Source organism: Schistocerca piceifrons, chromosome 5 (genome assembly GCF_021461385.2).
Source record: "Schistocerca piceifrons isolate TAMUIC-IGC-003096 chromosome 5, iqSchPice1.1, whole genome shotgun sequence".
In the NCBI taxonomy this organism is placed as follows: domain Eukaryota; kingdom Metazoa; phylum Arthropoda; class Insecta; order Orthoptera; family Acrididae; genus Schistocerca; species Schistocerca piceifrons.
In genome coordinates this window covers 157916200-157937503 of record NC_060142.1, presented here as the reverse complement: position 1 = coordinate 157937503, position 21304 = coordinate 157916200, and the positions used below count along the sequence as shown (strand labels likewise).

The 21304-nt window shown below is 40.3% G+C and overlaps 1 protein-coding gene across 1 annotated transcript in view; it reads left to right on the top strand.

The window, feature by feature from the left end:
• Window positions 1-21304, top strand: part of LOC124798295 (CWF19-like protein 1) — a 158743-nt gene that overhangs the window by 96944 nt on the left and 40495 nt on the right. Inside the window, exon 6 of the mRNA XM_047261624.1 lies at window positions 3084-3297. Coding sequence (XP_047117580.1) covers window positions 3084-3297 — 214 coding nt within the window. The remainder of the gene's footprint in view (window positions 1-3083; window positions 3298-21304) is intronic.

Here is a 21304-nt window from a genome sequence, read left to right as displayed (position 1 = left end):
TGATGGACTCACAGGATCGAAAATGCATCATGTGATTCAATAAAACATGAAAAAATTGTGACTAAAAGCATTATTATTCATACTTCCTGTCAGTGAATATTTGCGCAGATTTTCTCAGATAGTTCTTAATTGTAGATAACTGCATCATCTACAAAAATCTGAAGTTACTGTTTACAATGACTGCCAGGTCATTAATATATAACAAGAACAGCAAGAATCCCAACACACTTCCCTTGAGCACATATGAACTGATTCTACATCTATTGATGACTCTATCCAAGATCAAATAGTGTGTACTCCCTACCAAGAAATTCTCAATCCAGTCACAAGTCTCATTTGAAACCACATATGACCATACTTTGAGTAAAGTGCGATTTGATGGTTGCCTGACTGATGCTTCCAGAATCCATGCTGGTTGGCGTGGAGCAGATAATTTTGTTCAAGGTACCTTCTCACATTTGATCTCAGAGTATGTTGTACTATTCTACAACAAATGGGTGCCAAAGTAATGGAATGGTATGTTTTCTGGATCATTTCTGCTACTATTCTTGTACATGAGTGTGACATTCTGTGCCGAGCCCTTGCACTTACTCAGCCAGCAACCAACAGCACAGAGGGGTTATGTGGGCACGGCCCACACAGGGGACAGCTCTTCAGACAACAGGCAAGAGATGTCCACACTCCACCTGACCACCAGGCAGTAACCAAAGTGCTACCAGAGATCACTGACCCCGCAGATCTTTTCCTCTCTGCAGACTGCATGAGCAAAAGTAGTACGTGCAATATCCTGCCACCTGGGCATTATTTAGGCTGGCAACTGGGTTATGCTTGAGCAGTTGACTCCCAGTGAGTTTCCTAGGCCAGGTGTCAATTGCAAAATTTTTCCCCACAATCAGTATCTTACTTTGGAGCCACTGATATGATGATGATGCTAGCCATGTCAACTTTCACCTCCAGGAGCTTTCAGTTACAGACCTACACCATTTGTGGCCTCTACACCAAAGAGACGTGGCCTCCAACGCCATGACCAGCTATTGGACTTTGTACTATCTGTCTTTGTCTTTCATTGACAATATGCTAGATTTAAACTTTTGTGCATCCTATCAGGATTTAAATTTTGCACATCCCGTCTAGACTTTGGTTGTGGTGATTAGTGTATGGACACTGTATTGTGGAACTTTCAGTTTACTGTGACATTTTCAAGCCAGCAGTGTTCAGGCATTATTATTATTCTCTCGTCAGAGAAGATAGTTTGTGTGTCATGAAAAACTTCGTATTTATTTTCTACCTGAGTATTTCTCCTGTGTTGCCTTCAGTGGACATGTCAGTTGACGATAAGGTATTTTTTTCCAAGTCAATGCCACACATGTGCTCGAATCCAGGTAGACTATGTTTTGGCATTTGTTCTTCTACTGTCAAGTGCACTTACTGTCCATTGCTTCCAGCAGGATGAAACCTGTGAAATGGAACCCCACGCTTGGCACTATGACAGGTTGTTGTCCAATTTTTTAATTTTATTAGCTGTCATAAACTTAATGGAAAGTGTTATTACAGATGGATCACCCGCCTCCTGGGTTTGTCTCATGACTGCCATTTCTGGTGTAGTGATCTTTAGTGTAAGCAATCCGTTGTGGCTTCCTTGACTCGCTGCATGAATCTCGCCTGCCCCTGGTCTCACACAGATCTCCTTAAATTGAAGGATCCTTCTACAGAAACAAGTCTGCCCATTATCAGAGCTGTTGAGCAGTCTCTCAGATCGTCAGCAACCTTGCAGGACCCACCAAGAGTGTTTGCCACCTGAGCAGTTCACCACTCTCATTCCAAGTCATGCCCCTGCTCAGGCCGGATTCACAAAACTCAGGCACAATCTCAGTGGCCAGGCACTACTCTCAACAATTTCCTTCCTGCAACCAGAGTTTCAAGCCACCATAGACACCAGTGCCACTACCAGCACACTAAAGGCATCTGTTGTGTTAAATCCAGACATAGCGCTGAAGGTTGGATGTGCAATCTGCGCTTTCCCACTCAATGTACCCATCGAGCTGCAGACAGACGACATGGGGTCCTCCGTGACAATCACAAATTGGCAGTCTTATTATCATGTGGGGTCCCGTTCCTTTCAGCCTTTTGACACTCCACTGCATAGATACAGTAGTGGCATCATTTAAGTCAACGGCCAATTTACAGTCCAAGTTCAGTACTGTTCAACCACCTTCACAGCCAGGATTTTGATCATTGACACTCCTGGAGCCATCTGTCTCTTGGACCTGGATGTGTTCAATGCTCTTAGCTTGGAAATACACCATGCCACTCACAGATTATATTAGATTAGATTTACTTCCGTTCCAATGGATCTGTAGTGGGGAGGTCCTCCAGGATGTAGAACATGTCAGAAAAACAATAACACACAACAAATATTTACAACTAAAACAAATAAGCTAATGTACCTTCCACAGGTCCCAAGTGAAATGAACATCTTTTTTTTAAATGAACTATCAAGTCACTGGATGCCAACACCTACCTAAAAGACCTCTTGTTCCAAATTCAGCTTCATGTTCACACAACCCTCTTCAGGTGTCAAAGATTGGCAAAGATTTCAAGGCACAGTGGAGATGAGGGTAGGCAGAAGTGAGGGACAGACATCAGAGAGACCTAATCCAGCATTACTTACTAATGTAGTATCTTTGACCTCATACTCTCTTTGATGCCTCCCTCTGCATCTTTACCTACCATCATGTCTACTACTGGCAGATCCCTGTCATCTTGGGTATGAGTGACCTTAAGCATCCTCAGTCTACCCTTCTCTCCTCCCTGGGGAAGAAACTTCTAGATCAGAAAGCTAGGAAGTGTGTCACCTTTAGTTTTATATGTGTCTATCAGCTGTGCTACACATTTTACCTCCTGTTGGTAAGCACTGGCCAGCTATTCTGTCCCATGATTTATGAACATTTTATTATGTTTGTCACATTTTTTTACTGACAGGAGGCTGTGTCATAAATATGTTGATGGCATTTGGTGATTTTATACTGATAGTATTTCATAGTGTAGTTCTCAGACATGTACAAGTGTAAAATTTGTTCCAGAAATCATAGTTCTTCTGGTGATATTACACACACTACAAGATTTATTGCCTTAGCCAGAGTTGGAAACAGACAAAAAGAGAAATGGTTATATGCACTGAGTATTGATCCCATTGAAAAAATGAGAGCAATGGAGTTGTATCAACAGACAACTGACCAGACTGAGTGCCCTTACAGTGGAAGTATGCTGTTACCAAACATCATGCAGAATAAAGAAGTAAGTGGCATCTTTGTAAATATGTAGTCTATGTCATAATTCTAGTAAGAAAAGCTATGGCAGAATGAAAATAATTTAGGATTTATGGAAACCATTCATCAAATAGCATAAGCGTTGAGTCATCAACAGGCACACACAAAGGAGAATGAAAACTTTGTTAGCTTTTGGAAGAATACCTTTGATGAGCTAGAGTAAAATATACACACTACATATGCCTGAACACTTACATTATTCCAGTAATTTTCGGGTTTGCAGTCGGATCCCATCAACATTCTGCCATGATATTTTTGCCCCGAGATTTCCGGCCATCCTCAGGTGAGCAGACGAAGTACTGAAGAGACCTGATGCAGTCATGGTATTTATAGCGAATTCCGCACATGCGAAACGTACTGGCAGTTTACAGCATATGCATTAGTAGGTGACATGCGCGAGGCAGCCAAGTAGTGTGTGCTGCCCTCAGTGGTGAAGTAAAAGCAGTCTAATCACTGGGTATCGACTGAGCTTGCTGATTCCACTGTGACCGCCTAATGTTAATAATTGGATTCCAATTTTTATCCAGCTGAAAGCCGTTATCACAATTCATTAAATTATCAGCAAGACGTATTTCCACGGATTCTTTGATTACAGAGTCCCAAAAGCTGGAAACTGGTGCTAAAATTTTGATGTTATTGTATTCCATTGAACGTCCCATGGAAATGCAGTGTTCTGCTACTGCTGATTTTAAGGGTTGCAGCAGATCGGGGATGTCTTTCGTGTTGTACACAGCGTTCCTGGACCGTTCGTGTAGTCTGACCTATATATGCCAAGCCACACTCACAGGGAATTTTATAAACACTTGTCTTCCTCAATTGTCAATCATCTTTAATGGATCCGACTAAGGTTTTGATCTTTGCTGGTGGATGGAAGATGACATTGACGTTATTCTTCCTAAGCAATCTGCCTATTTTAGAAGATGCGTTGCCAGCAAATGGAAGGAACGCAGTTGATTTATAGTAATCAGTCTCCTCAGAACGTTGCTTCTTATTATTATAACTGTGCATGGCCTTCCATATTTGATATGAAGTACAGCCATTCTCTTTAAAAACCTTCTCCAGATGCACTAATTCTTCGTGAAGGCTATCAGCATCCGATATTACATGCGCCTGATGAATTAAAGTACTCACCAGTGGTTTGTGCAGGGTGATGGCAGCTGGACACCTGAAGATATAGATCTGCAATGTTTGAGTTTTCTGTACACCGTATGTCCCAAAGACCCATCATTCTTATGGCAACTAACACATCTTAAAAGGGTAAAGTCCCATATTTTTCAATCCCCATAGTAAACTTGATGTTCTCATGTAAAGAGTTTAAATGACAAAGGAGTTTTTCCAGTTCTTGTCTGCCATGAGGTCATACAATGAAAGTATCACCTACGTAAAGCCAAAAGACCATAGGCTTAAAGGTGGCAGACTCAAGAGCTTTCTCCTCAGAGCCTTCCACAAAAAGATTGGCCACCACAGGGGACAAGGGACTCCCCATTGTGACACCATCAGTTTGTTCAAAAAATTCGTTATTAAATAAAAAGTAAGTTGAGGAGAGAGTATGTTCGAACAAAGCCATCAAATCATCACTGAGCAAGTTACCAATAAGATGTAGTGAGTCAAATAAAGACACTTTGGTGGAAAGTGTGACCACATTGATGCTAACTAGTAAATCCGAGTTGCTCAGTTTAACAGTCTTCAAATGATTGATAAAATCCTTGGAATTACATATATGGTGGCAGCACTTACCCACATACGGCTTGAGCAAGGAGGTCAGATGTTTTGCAATCGAATAAGTAGAAGCACCAGTATTAGTCACTATCAATCATAGTGGAATGCCATCCTTGTGAATCTTCGGCAGCCCATACAGTCTTGGTGGAACAGCAGTGTGTGGTCTCAGCCTCTCGATAATGTTTTTAGGTAAAGAACTATTGTTCAAAAGAGTAGCAGGTTTTCTGGATATATGGCTCATTGGGTCCTTATTGACTTTGTAGTACATAGAATCACTTAGTTGACTATATATCTTCTCATTGTATGCTTCCCATGTCAGAAGGACCATAGCATTACCCTTATCAGCATAGAGTACGACTGTACCAATATCTTCATGGGGGTTGCGAAGAGCAGCTCTTTCCGCTGATGAAAGATAAAAAGAAAAAGAAAACTAGAATCAAAGTTGTTTTTTAATTTCAGTTTATCTTAGCTTCATTCCATTCATTTCTGTTCTGGAAACTGAAGAATAGACATTACCCTTTTGTTTTTAGTATTGTTGTTTTAACAGTATTTATTTTTTATGAATTATATTACAATAGTTATATTCCCTGTATCCTGCAGAGAGTGAGGAAAGATTTCAAAGATGTACATTTTATTTAAGTACAGCCCAACATTATTAAATATTGTTGTAGTATAGTGCTGATTTTTACTGTAAAACAATCTAAAAATTGTACCAAAAGGAAAATACTCTCCAGAAAACTATAAAATTACGGGATAGAATTCCTGGATAGTAGTTATCTTGAGAATGGTAAACATTAGTATTGCCAACAGGTACATATAAAAGTAAAAGAGACAGTACTTGGCTTTCAGAAATAATAGTTCCTTCAGTGGGGAGGTGAGAGGAACAGGATGTGTCTACAGTGGTGCAGACATTTCACCACCTAAAAATTTAATTTTAAGAGTGCCAGTGAAGATATGTTTCATTGAAATCCAAGGAGTTGCCCAAAACAAAGTTCTGTAATTGGTTCCTTAACTCCACATTGTCTATAAGTCATTTCATATGCTCAGGCAGGCTATTGAATAAATGTTTACCCATGTGTCTGACTCCTTCATCTACCAGTGTTAACCTCTTCAAGTCTTATAGTAATTATTTTCACCATTATTGTTCATAAAACTGTTATATCAGATTTCAAATGTTCTGTTAGAACAGCTGGAAATATACCTCCATAAAACCACAAAGGCTGATGACTGCCAACATTAAAACTTTAAAAATGTCCTTGCTTGACTCTTTTTGAAGTTTTTCAGTTTTATCATCCTTTTTTTTTGTTACTTGATCCATGTATTTAGGTAAAGAACTATTGTTCAAAAGAGTAGCAGGTTTTCTGGATATACGGCTCATTGGGTCCGTATTGACTTTGTGGTACATAGAATCACTTAGTTGACTATATATCTTCTCATTGTATGCTTCCCATGTCAGAAGGACCATAGCATTACCCTTATCAGCATAGAGTACGACTGTACCAATATCTTCACGGGGGTTGCGAAGTGCAGCTCTTTCCGCTGGAGAGATGTTGCTCCTTTGCGGTGCACATTTCAGCAAGGTACGACATGATTCCCATCGAATTTCCTCTGCAGAATACTTTGAAAGAGGTCTAATAGTGTCCTCAATAGAACTGACGAAATCCATTAAAGGAGGTGAAGAAGGTGTAGGAGCAAAGTTTGCTTTGACAGGTGACCCTGACACTGATTGTATAGGATAAGCTGTAGCAAGACTGGAATAGGATATGCTGGGGTGGGTGAATTGGGCAGCGTTCACACCTGAGTGTTCCACAAGAGTATAACCCTTGTGGCAAGAGGTTGTGATTGGGAATGGCATAAGGGTGGATCAGGTTGGTTGGGTGTCATAATATCACTTTAGGAGGGGTTAAAAGGGTCTAGGGTAGGATGTCCATCATTCTCAGATGTGATGATCTTTATTTAAAGCCCTGGTGAAGGATATGATTCAGTTGCTCCAGTCCAGGATGGTATGTGGTGACGAGGGGGGTGCTCCCATACAGCATAGCTACCCATGGGTGGTTTATCTGCAGTGATGAGAATTCCCTTGCCCAGTATTCTGAAGTTATCACAAAGACCTTCACAGGTAGGTACTTCCCCCAAACCTGGCCTACAAACAGATCTTCTGTGCCATATCCTTACACACTCCAATCCTCCCACCACCCTCAAGAATCAGCTGTAGGGGAGGCACCCACTCATCACCCAATATCACCCTGGAATGGAACAACTGAACCATATCCTTCATCAGAGCTTTGATTATCTGTCATCAAGGCCAGAAATGGGGGCATATCCAACCTTTCCCACCCCTCTGAAAGTTATATTCTGTTCCCACTAAACATATCCATCACCCTTGTCCATCCTTGTGGAACACCCAGGTGCAAGACCTGCCTGATTCGTCCACCCAGCACATCATACTCCAGTCTTGTCACAGGCTTACCCTATCCCATCGAAGGCAGATCCAAGTCTCAAAGCAGCCCTGTCATATACCAGATCTGCTGCAATCACTGCACAGTCCACTATGTGGACGTGACCACCAACCAGCTGCCGACCAGAATGGATGGCCACCACCAAATTGTAGCCAAGAACAGAGTTGACCACCAAGTTGCACAACACAGTGCTGAGCACAGCATACTTGAGTTCAATGACTACTTCACAATCCATACCATATGTATCCTCCTTCCAAGCACCAGATTTTCTGAACTACATAGATGGGAGTTATCCTTGCGACACACCCTTCACCCCTGCAATCATCCTAGCCCCAATTTCTGCTAACTTGCTATATCCACACCCTCTACCCACCAGTTTCCCCTTCCTCTCTCCTGTCACCCTCTCCCAGTCCATACTTCCATGTCATCTTCCTCGTGTACCTCATGTCACCAGCTCCAGTACCTGTGTGCCACGCGCCTAGCTCCATGTACCTGCCACACTTCCTCCTGTGTTCCTAGCCTGCTCACCTTCTGTCTCCCTCTGAGCTGCTAGCTACCTGCCCTCAACCCTCCCAACCCCTTCCATCGTGCTTCCAGCCTCTTTCTTCCTCTACTGACTCCACCTGACACAACACCCACCCCTGAACACCTGCCAAACTGCAACATCGGCATTGTGTGTGTGTGTGTGTGTGTGTGTGTGTGTGTGTGTGTGTGTGTGTGTGCGCGCGCGCGCGCGCGCGTGCGTACGTGCATGGTGTAAGACAAGGATTTATAATTTCCCTATTATAATGTGACATAGTTGGAAACTTTATAATAGAAGAACTGTAAGACGTATTCCCAGAAGACAGAAGATATCCAGTCTCATTATTCAGCAGAAATAGAATGGTAGAAAACATAAAGAGTTTCTAATGATAGTAGCTGATACTGGAGAAAGTCTAAAGGTTTTGATAAAATTAACATTAATGAAATCTCTTGTGAATAGAGTACTACAAAAAGAAAATACTTGGAAATTTTGTTCAGGAAGAGTGAAGTGTTTAGATGCAGTTTTGTTATTGAAAAATTGTCAAGCCACCTTCATGGTTTTCAATTGAGTAACGTTTTACCATTATTTCATTTTATTAGATGTATGGCACTATCAATCATTCAGGTAATTACCAAGATGCTCTAACTATTGTCAATGATAGTACCTCATGTCTCAGTCAGAAAAGCAACATGTATCAGTCAGAAAAGCAAACTGGATCAGTTGCTCTTAATTTGTGACTTCTGACTCTTTTTCAGAGTTTTATTGTATTGAACTGTTTGGGCTCTGGATTTGTATTTGGCTGTAGATGATTTCAGATTCATATCTGGCCATCATGATGTAAATTGCTGACACTAACATTTATTGATCTTAGGTAATAGAGACAAAGCTTGGTTACTTCACATCTTCCCATGATCAGCTGAGTGTTGGTATAATGTAAAACTTTTAATTTCTGTATTCCTCATTCTCTTCATCCATCATCTCAGTAATCATTTACATATTTTAGCCGCCAAAGACAGAATCTTTTATTGTAAATATCTAAAATAAAGTCAAACATTTTTATTGCTGCTACCATTCATGCTATCAATTGTATCTTCATAAATTAAAGAAATTCCTTATACTTTATGATGATCTTTATTAAGATATGCCTAAAGTACCATTTTAATATATGTGTTTACAAAATGTTTGAGTGGGTATAGCAATAAAAACTCAACGTTTCAAATTGTTGGTCTTCTTAAATGACTACATCTACATTTTCATCTCCATCTACATAGATACTCTCCAAGCCATGGTGTGGTGTATATCAGATGGTACCCTGTACCACTACTAATTGTTTCCTTTTCTGTTGCACTCACAAATAGAGCAAGGGAAAAACAACTATCTGTATGCCTCCAAATGAGCTCTAATTTCTTGTACCTTATTTTTTTGGTCCTTAGGAACAATGTATGTTAGCGGCAGTAGAATCATGTGCAGGCAGCTTCAAATGGTGGGTCTTTAAATTTTCTCAATAGTGCTTCTTGAAAACAACATCGCCTTCCATCCAGGGATTCCCATTGGAGTTCCCGAAGCATCTTTGTAACAATTACATGTTGTTCTTACCTACCAGTAACAGTTATAGCAGCCTGCCTCTGAATTTCTTTGATGTCTTCCATCAGTCTGCCCAGGTATAGATCCCAAACACTCGAGCAGAACTCAAGAATAGGTTGCACCAGCATCCTATATGCAGTCTCCTTTACAGGTGAACCACTCTTTCCTAAAACCCTCTAAATAAACTGAAGTCAACCATTCTCCTTCCCTACTACAGCTCTCACATGCTCATTCCCTAACACTTTGTAGTGTTACGCCCAGATATTTAAATGACTTGACTGCGCCAATCAGGACACTAGTAATACTGTATCCGAATGTTACAGGTTTGTTCTTTCTACTCATCCACGTTAACTTACATTTTTCCACATTTATAGCTAACTGTCATTCATCACACCAACTAGAAATTTTGTCTAAGTCATCTTGTATCTTCCTACAGTCAATCAACTTCGACACCTTACCATACCACACAGCATCATCAGCAAACAACCGCAGATTGCTGCCTACCATGTCTGCCAAATCATTTATGTATACAGAGAACAACGGTGGTCCTATCATGCTTCCCCGGGCACTAGAAGATGATACCCTTGACTCTGGTGAACACTCGCCATTGAGGACAACATACTGGGTTCTATTTATTAAAAAGTCTTCGAGCCACTCGCAGAACTGTTAACTTTTTCCTCACGCTTGTACCTTCTTTAACAGCCTGCAGTGGGGCACTGTGTCAAATACTTTCTGGAAATTTAAAAATGTGGAATCTGCCTGTTGCCTTTCTCCATACTTTGCAGTATATCATGAGAAAAGGGCAAGTTAAGTTTCGCATGAGCGATGCTTTCTAAAACCATGCTGATTCATGGATATAAGCTTCTCAGTCTCAAGAAAGTTTATTATATTCAAACTGAGAAAAAGTTAAAGGATTCTGCAGCAAACCAAAGTGAGGGATATTGGTCTTTAATTTTGTGGGTTCGTTCTTTTACCCTTCTTATACAATCGAGTCACCTGTGCTTTTTTCTAGTCACTCAGGACTTTGTGTTGGGGGAGAGATTTGTGATAAATGCAGACTAGCTAAGTCGCCAGTGCCATAGAATACTCTTTTTAAAACCAAATTGGGATTCCATCCGGACCTGTTGATTTATTTGCTTTCAGATCTTTCTATGTCGTCCATATGGCAGTTTGCCAAATGGTCAAATGATGGCATGTTTGCATGATTCTCCAGTGTGAACGATTTCTTTAATGTGAAATTTAAAACTTTGGCTTTCGTTTTTCTATCTTCAACTGCCACACCAGACTGATCTACAAGGGCTGAATTGAAGCATCTCTCTGGTAAAAGTAGATTTTGGAGAGGAAAATGTAAAATAATTTGCTCATTTGGCTGATGAACACTTAATAACATTTCATTGTATAATTTCTTGGGGCAGTTCTTCACTAGGAAGGAAAGTAGTCAGGCAGCAGCAGCAGCCAGCGTAGATAGATGCAGCAACAGGGAACTAATCGATTTTGTGACATTTTACGAGTTCGTAACCAGGAGCAAATTGTATAGTTTCATCTGTATGCTTTGGCAGTTAAGTTTCTTGAGTTTTTGCATGTTAATTTAATATTTAATAGACACAGTTCTTGCATTTTTTGTAGCATCGGAAAGTAAACTGATTTTGTTGTATTTACAAGATCCTAATCAGGGACGAATTATTTGATCTCACCTGAGTGCTTTGGTAGTTCAGTTTTTGAATCTGTGCATGTTAATCTAATTTTTACACAAAGTTCATGCATTTTCCTCCGTTGTCTACAGTAGAGTTCTCTAGCGCGTGTCGATAGGCCTTGTTTGTCTGTGTTGTGTAGTTTTCCACAATCTTTATAACGGATGGGGACTGTGATTGCTGTGTGTGGATGTGAGCCGAGTTGGTGTCACTTCTCTCTCAGCTCCAAGCTGTGATGGATTTGGTTACACAACTTGAAGCTGCAGTGGATGTGCATCACTGTTGTGGATCGTTTGTGGGGTTCCCACAGACATCCAGCATGTCTGAATCTGCTCTTCTGTCTGCACCGGTGGCCAGCCCAGTTACTACTCTGAGGTTGAGCCCTCACCTGTGGTCGAGTGGGATGTCACCTTAGGGCATGGCAGGCAGAGAAAGACTTTCGAGGGGCCACACCTAAGGCCTTCCTGGGTAGTCTGACAAATAGGTTACAGGTGCTGTCTGTAACTGACACTGCCAGTCAACCAGATTTAGTGGCTTGTCCTGTTGCAGAGGAAATGTCTCTGCCTGCAAGATCTGGGCAGTCACAGAGGATTGGATTATTGGTAGTTGGGAGCTCCAGTGTTAGGTGCGTTACGGGATCCCTTAGGGACATCATTGCCAAGGAATGGAAGAAAGCCAATGTGCACTCAGTGTGCATACTGAGTAGAATCATTCCAGACATGGAACGGTTTCTTCTGGATGCCTGAGGAGCTCATGGTGCAGCCAACCGTGAGTGGCGGCTTACGTCACTACCAATGATGTGTGTTGCTTTGGATTGGAAGAGATTCTCTCTAGTTTCGAGCAGGTAACAGAAGTTGTAAAGGCTGCCAGTCTGGCTTGCGAGATGAAAGCAGAGCTCACCATTTGCAGCATGGTTGACAGGATCGATTTTGGACTTCTGGTACAGAGCTGAGTGGAGGTTCTGAAACAGAGGCACAGATTGTGTAGGCTGCAGATTCCTCGACTTGCACCATAGGGTGGTTGGGGTCCAGGTTCTACTGAATAGGTCAGGAGACCACTACATTCAGGAGGTGGCTACACAGATAGCAGGGGCCGTGTGGCAGTGATTGGCCATTTTTTTAGGTTAGATGGCCTCTGGGAACGCAAAAAAGCCCTCAGTCTCAAAGGGAGCAGGGTGAAAACAGGAAGAACATAGATACTGGAACCATCAGTATAACATTTGTAAATTGTTGTAGCTGTGTTGGGAAAGTACTGGAGCTCCAAGCACTAATAGAAAGCACTGATGAAATCATTATAGGCCTGAAAGCTGGCTAAAGCTGGAGATAAGTTCAACCGAAATTTTTGTGAAGCACTTAATCACGTTCTGAAAGGATAGGCTAAACACAGTGGGTGGTGGCACCTTTGTTGCTATTAGAAGTGGTTTATCTTGTAGAGAAACTGATGTAGACAGTTCCTGTGAGATAGTATGCGCAGAGGTCATTCTTGGCAACTGAAATAAAATAATAATTGAATCCTTTTACTGACCTCCCAACTCAGATGATACAGTTGCTGAAAGGTTCAAAGAAAATTTGAGTTTCATTTCAAACACATACTCAACTCATACAATTATAGTTGGTGGTAACTTTAATTTATCCTCGATATGTTGGTGAAAATACATGTTTAAATATGGAGGTATGCAAAAAACATCATCTGAAATTGTCCTGGGTGGATTCTCTGAAAATTATTTCGAGCATTTGGTTCATGAACCCGTGCAAATGGTAAATGGTCGTGAAAACGTACTTGAACTTGCAACAAATAATCCTGAGCTACGAGGGTGGTTTGAAAAGTTCTCAGAATCACCACGAGAGGTCAGTGCTAGCGCAATGAGTTGTTCAAGTTATATTCATTGAACTTTTGCCTATAAACACATGCCACGTCAGTGTTCTTGGAAGAGAGCTGTGACGATGACATGGCTCTGTTGTTGTTCCCGTGTAGTGATTTGCGAAGATGGAAAAAATCGAGATCCAAGCAGTGATTAAGTACTTCGTAAAGAAAAGTATGAAAGCAAAGGACATTCATGCCAATTTCCAGAATAAACTGGGGGACTCTGCACTTTAATATTCAACTTTTGCCAAGTGGACACACCGGCCGCTGTGGCCAAGTGGTTCTAGGCGCTTCAATCCGGAACTGCGCTGCTGCTACAGTCACAGGTTCGAATCCTGCCTTGGGCATGGATGTGTGTGATGTCCTTAGGTTAGTTAGGTTTAAGTAGTTCTAAGTCTAGGGTACTGATGACCTCACATATTAAGTCCCATAGTGCTTAGAGCCATTTGAACCAAGTGGACAAATCAATTTAAATTTGGTTGGGAGAGCTTAGATGATGATCCATGCAGTGATCGGCCAAGATGTGTCACTACTCCAGAAATTATTGCAAAAGTGCACAAAATGGTCATGGAGGATCGCTGATTGAAAGTGCATGAAATTTCTCATGCTTGCCAGATGTCGTGTGAAAGGGTGTATCACATTTGAATCGAAGAACTGGAAATGAAAGAATTATCTGCAAGATGGGTGCCACGACTCTTGATGCTGGATCAAAAACGCATGAGAATGGACATATAGAAACAATTTTCGGCCTGTTTTAGGAGAAATGAATAAGATGTTTTGCATCAGTTTGTGATCATAGATGAAACTTGGGTGCACTACTATACCCCAGAGACAAAACAACACTCAAAGCAGTGGAAACATGCTGATTCTCCTCCACTAGAGAATGCAAAGACAATTTCTTTAGCAGGAAAGGTCATGGCATCAGTGTTCTACGATATGAAGGGGATTCTTTTTGTAGATTATCTCACCACTGGGCAAACAATTACTGGAGAATACTATGCTAACCTCCTGGAAAAATTGCAACAAAAGATACGTGAAAAAAGGCCAGGTTTAGCAAGGAAGTAAGTCATCTCTCATCAAGACAATGCGCACCCGCACACAGGTGCCATCACCATGGCAAAATTACACGAACTGAGGTATGAATTGTTGCCACACCCACCTTATTCACCTGATATGTCTTCGTCAGACTTCCATCTCTTCCCAACACTAAAATTTTTCTTGGTTGATGAAGATTCACTTCAAATGAAGAATTGATAGCCGGAGTAGACAACTGTTTTGCAGGCCTGGAGGAAACTCATTTTTCATATGGGATCAAGGCGCGGGAACATCATTGGACCAGGTGCATTAATCTACAAGGAGACTACATTGAAAAATAAAAATAGTTTCAGTGATGTATGTACTTTTTTCCTATTCCATTTCGAGAACTTTTCAAACCACCCTTATAATAATGAGCTTCAAAGTGAATGCTGGGATTATTAAACACAGGGTTGTCATAGCAAGATTGAATATTGTCACCCCAAATCCTCCAAAAATAAGCGAAAAATATACCTATTTAGAAAAGCAGATAAAAATTCGCTTCCTGAGAGGCAATCTCCGCTCCTTCCAAATTAACAATGAAAGTGTAGACCAGGTGTGTCTTAAATTCAAAGAAATAATATCGAGAGCAGTTGAGATATTTATCCGAAATAATTAACGAAAGACTGAGCTGATCCCACATGGTACACAAAACAGGTCACAACAATGTTGCAGAAACAACGAAAAAAGCATGCCAAAATTAAATAAACCCAAAATCCCGAAGATTGGCAATCTAAGATCGAGATATAACATGGATTTAAATGTGAAATGCTTTAATAGTTTCCACAACGAAACTTTGTCTCAAAAGTTGACACAAAATCCAAAGAGATTCTGGTCATATATAAAGTTTGCTAGCAGCAAGGCACAATCAGTGCCTTCTCTTTGCAATAGAAATGGAAATATTATCAATGAAAGTGCTCCCAAAGCAGAATTATTTAACACAGCCTACTGAAATTCCTTCACCAAAGAAGATAGAGTAAATATTCCAGAATTCGAGTCAAGAACAGCTGCTAACATGAGTAACTTAGAAGTAGATATCCCCAGGGTAGTGAAGCAACTTAAATCACTTATTAAAATCAAGTCTTCCTTTCCGGACTATAGACCTTTCAGAGTATGCTGATGCAATTGTTCCATACTTAACAATCATGCAATCGTGTTCAACTGCCCGCTTGATGAAAGATCCGCACCCAAAGACGGGAAAGTTGCTCAAGTCACGCCAATATTCAAGAAAGGTAGTAGGAGTAATCCACTAAATTACAGGCCCATATCATTAACGTCGATATGCATCAGGGTTTTGGAGCATATATTGTGTTCAAACATTATGAATTACGTAGATGAGAACAATCAATTGACACATAGTCAACATTGTGAAACACAGCTAGCTCTTTACACACACAAAATGGTGAGTGTTATTGGCAAGTGCTTTCAAATGGATTCTATGTAACTAGGGTTCCAGAAGGCTTTTGACAGTGTACCACACAAGCGACTTGTAGTGAAATTGTGTTCTTATGGACTATTGTCTCAGTTATGTGACTGGATTAGTGATTTCCTGTTAGAGATGTCACAGTTCGTAGTAATTGATAGAAAGTCATCAAGTAAAAGAGAAGTGATTTCTGGCATTCCCCAAGGTAGTGTTATAGGGCCTTTGCCAATCCTTATGTATAGAAATGATTTAGGAGAAAATCCGAGCATTTTGTTAGTGTATATTTTTGATAGAACTGTTCACAAAATTATTGGTCATGGTTTACTAGAAGCTGATGTTTAGTTGTGCACTTAAAAGCAGTATCTGTCTGCTTTAGCAGCAGTAATTGTTTACTCGCTTCACAGAACAGCTTACATGCTAGTCAGGATCTACATGTTTGTCTGCACATATACTCTGCAAATGACTGTGAAGGGCATGGCAAAGGGTACTTCGAGTTCTTGGAGTTTCTCCCCATTCCATTCACTTATGGAGTGCATAAGAATGAGTGCTTAAATGACCCTTTGTGTGCTGGAATTAGTCTAATCTTCTCTTTGTGATCCCTAAATGAGCAGTAAGTAGGAGGTTGTAGTACATTGTATTCCTAGAGTTGCACAGGCAAAATGCAACAGCAGTGCGAGCTGGGTCACCATACAATACATACACATTTTTCAGTTGCTATCTGCGGACCACATGGGTCGAGCTTAACAACACCTACAGACGTTTGTTTGGTGCTCTATATTTGTTTGCACTTTTGCTTCATCGCTTCCGTGAAATACACAGCACCCTGCAATCATGAAGAGGTTCTCCTATGGTCACGCAATTGGCCAAAGCACACATCTCTGAGGAGTGTATACCCCGCAGAACAATGTTCGAGCGAAGATACGGTGTGACACCATTACTGTTATCACCAGCTACTAGACAATGTAATCAGAATTTATTTTGACAAGTTTTCATGTGCTTTATCACGTAGAATAAATGTGTTTACAGCAAATGTGTACTTTATGAATTCTCGTCCTCCTAGACTACATACGGAAATAGTGTGTGGGTGCAGCAGTAAACCCAGCTCACTGCACAACTGACACATAAGTGGTGGTACCCAAATGTTCCTTCTTCACTAGAACCAAATCTGTCACTTGCTTTACTTATGTGATTGTTTCATTTCATAGCCCTACACATCGTTACACTTCGGTAATTGTACAAATTGACCAATTCCAATTATGACTCATTGATATTTTAGTGATGGAATAATTTTCTTTTCATTTTGTGAAATGCACAATTTTACGTTTTTGAATATTTAAAGCAAGTTGCTAGTCTTTGTGCCACTTTTGAAATCTTATCAAGATCTGATTGAATTTAGTGTAGTTTATTTTCAGATACCGCATCATTATAGATAACTTTTGAGTGAATGATGATGCAGTGGAAATGTTTTTCAGATACAGTAACTGCATTGTAAGTAGGTATCATGTGCTTTAGCAACAAAATGAACAAGTTGTGGCATAGAAGGGGATATGATGTTCGTCAGGTAGTTTAGAACAATAGAATCTGCTGAGCGATAAGTCACCTGATCAGCTACTTGTTCTGCATCCCAGGTAACACTGTAGTAGTAAGTAGCAAAGTCAAACTTGATTAGTTCTTCAGCTTTCGCAAGTGTTGTATTCACAGAAACAAGTCAAGTGCCCAACATATGAGGTAGCAGGAAACAGACCTCCTACGACAGAATGTTTGTTGCTGCACGAGGTACCTGGCTTGTACGCTTTGCATTGTGATCACAGGGCATAATCTCTACAACAGTTAATATGCGCAGCACAAAATGAAACATGTAATAAACATTTAAAAACAAAAAAGTTGTCCTTGTATCAATGGTCTGTGTGACAGTTGATGGAACTAGCAGTGGATGGGTCTGACTCTGAAGGTTTAGTGGTGAAAGCAGAAATTGGTTTCAGACTGTGAGTGCCATGTAGGTAACAGCAGGTCAAAACTCAGTGTTACACCAAGGCTTGAAGAGTGTCTATTTGATAGCACTCTATTGTGTTATTGTTGTGCACCATATGGCTATGTGCAGAGCAACAAGTCATGTACGTGTTAGACAGAGGTGTATGATAGGTGTTGCATCTGGATAGTAAGTTCTTTCCCCAAAAGATGCAACTTTTGCAACAGTTACTAACAGAGATCTGGAGGCATGTTGAAATTTCTGCCCACAGCTTCTGGAGATAATAAACAAACAAGTCAATTTTCTGAACTGTTTCGTGAAGTCTGAAAGGCACATTTTCAATTTCTGTGGACCATATTCTTTGTAGCTTTTGAGGATGATGCAAGCAATGCTGTCACAGTCACAGGAGATCATTCATCGTATTGTTGCTATTTTTGCTTTATTTATCAGCATGTGATCTATTTCTGGAAAAGGTGAAGGGGGAAGAGGGGAATGTTGGTATCCAAAGTGTGTGCCTGTTGCCAATAACTATCCAGTAGGTGAAACACAACATTCGTATCAAACTGGAGGCCATAACAAGTGTTTTCTTCAAAAAGTTAGTGTGTGTGTGTGTGTGTGTGTGTGTGTGTGTGTGTGTGTGTGTGTGTGAGAGTGATCAAGTGCCCGCAATCATGCCAAAGATTGCTTTGCAACCAATGATGGACACATGACGAGCATCATTTACAAAAATGTTATATATGTAATGAATGTAACAACAAAAAAAGTCAATTTTTGATAACATAATGTTGTTCTTCTTCTTCAGTATCACTACAGCCCTTGGTGAGCCTTAGCTTCTTCAAAGATTTTCCTTCACATTTCTCACTTGTTTGCTGCTCTTTTCCACCCCTGGACTCCCATACCGGTTAGATCCAGTATTACATCGTCTCTAGGTCTCCCTTTTCACCTAGCTGAATGGATCACACCTTTCATCATTTTGTTTGGAATTCTATCCTTTGCCATTCTCTCCATGTGTTATAGCCATCATGTTTGCCATGATTTTACAAATTTTATTATGATCCTACCTTGGAATAACACTTGTAATTCGGCATTGTAGTGTATTCTCCAACCTTCTTCCTCCCTTATTTGATCATAGATTTTGCATAGTATTTTCTGCTCAAATCTTCTTAGTGCATTTTTGTCATGTTCTGTCAATGTCCATACCTCTGATCCATATGTGATTATTGAGTGGACTAGTGAGTTATATGTTAGCAGTTTTGTTTTTCTTGTAACAAAGCTATTTTTGAAAAGCTGCATATTTGCAAAGTAAGCCATGTTTCCTACTTGTATTCTTTCCCTTATAGCTTTACCAATACTGTTATCATTTATTATTAGGGCTCCCAAGTAGATAAAAGAGGACACTCCTTTGAAGAATTTCCCATTGATGTTTTAAGTCTTTATGGCTTCTTCTGGTGTCAGATTGTGACATTACCATGTATTTTGTTTTGTTTTCATTTACTGTGAGGCCAATTTTTAAGGCTTCTGTGTCTATTGCCTGGTATGTTTCTTGGATTGTACTGATATTTCTTCCTACTATAGCAGTGTCAGCTGGCCGGGGTGGCCGAGCGGTTCTAGGCGCTACAGTCTGTAACCGCGCGACCGCTACGGTCGCAGGTTCGAATCCTGCCTCGGGCATGGATGTGTGTGATGTCCTTAGGTTAGTTAGGTTTAAGTAGTTGTAAGTTCTAGGGGACTGATGACCTCAGAAGTTAAGTCCCATAGTGCTCACAGCCATTTGAACCATAGCAATGTCATCAGTGTATGCACATATCTGGCTAGTTTTCATAAATATGTTCCCTCTTTTGTTGATTTTATTTACTAAAATATTCAGGGCTATATTGAATAGGACAGTGGATAGACTATCACCTTGCTTCATGCCTTTATTAAAATCAAAGCTTTCACGTGCTCTGCTAAGGACCTTTACTTTTGCTCTTGTCTCTGTCATTGTCATTCTGGTTAGTCTTATTAGTTTAGCATTATACCAACTTCTTCCAGTACTCTGTATAGTTCTTGCTGGTTTATGCTGTCAAAGGCTTGTTTGAAGGTGATGGATAGGAAATGCAGATCTCTATCAGAAGAGAGATCATTCATCATATTGTTGCTATTATTGCCTTATTTATCAGCATGTGATCTATTTCTGGAAAATGGAGGGCGGCGTGTGGGAGAGAATGTGTGTGTGTCTGCTGCCAGTAACTATCTAGCAGGTGAAATACAACATTCTTATCAAAATGGAGGCCATAACAAGTGGTGTTTTGTTTTTTTTTTTCCATAAAGTTAGGGCAAGTGTGTGAGTGATGCCAAAGATTGCATTGCAACCAATGATGGTCACATGGTGACCATCATTTACAAAAAAGTTCCATATGTAATGAATGTAACAATGAAGATAGTCAATTTCTGACAATAGAATGTAATTGGAGAGTGTGACATCCCTTCCCTCCTTCTTCACTCGCCGGGAGGAGACCCGACTCGTAACGATGTTCGTCTCCGTCGGTATGACGTGGAACAGCACCCGTAACTCTCGTAAGAACACAACTCCTCATGTGGTTTAGAAATATTCTGTTATGTGCCCACAATAATCTTCTCAGCTTGTGCGAACTGGTAAACTGCAATCGTTTATTTTTATTTTTATGCTCGGTCAGTTCTGCGATGAAATAAAATCGTGATTCTTGATTTCATCATTATGATCGTTTTTCACATCATACTTAGCGAGGATGAAATTTTGCTGTCTACTATTCTGTTGCTATGTCAAGTTATTAACAATGGACCGATGTAACTCCAGAGACAACTTATGTTGGAGTAAATGGATTTTTAATACACCGTGATACTTGTTTAAACTAATCACTTTTAACTGTCCATTAGTCATATACTCACTTACTCAATTAAAGTGTTTAAAGAGTCAATCAACTTGCATTAATACACGTTGTATTGTCCATATAATGAGTTAGGCGACACGTAAGATTTGTCTTTTGACTCAGATTTTATTGTTCTTTCTGTACTTAATTGTTTGTCCCTACAACACACGCACACCGATATATCATTCAAGATTAACTTCTATTCAGTTCAGTAATTGTGACGCTGATGACAAGTTTTGACTAATAGGCGTACAAGTCTTTCTTCGTTTCTTCATTTTATTGTGTCCTATTCACGACTATGAATTGTTTTTCTGTGTTGATCCATTGCTCTCTCAAGGTTTGTAACTGTTCATCAGTACGAAGGCTGAGTCCGATAAACCAATATCACTCAGTTTTCGTCTTACTATACCGTCGCATTGAGAACAGTAAAGATTAAGTTTCATCAGTCGAATGACTGAGCAATACTTTAGTCTCTACCTCACGAATTATCAAACTTCCAAAACTGAAACAATCTAATGGCGTTTGGCTCGTCCAGACAACTATTGCAAAAGTACTCTAGAGTGACTCGAGAGCAACTAACTAACTAAACATTTCCATATCCGAGTTGCATTGTAGTCGCATTGAATTTCCTTTTCGATGCGGCTACAACTCTCTTCCATGGTAAATTTATCTCGAGTGAATTACTTCCTTGGATTTAACGTTCGTTCATATGATTTTGAATTTATTCTATGTGTTTGATAAAGAATCTATGATAATCCTTTCCTTTTATCTTCCCTTTTTGT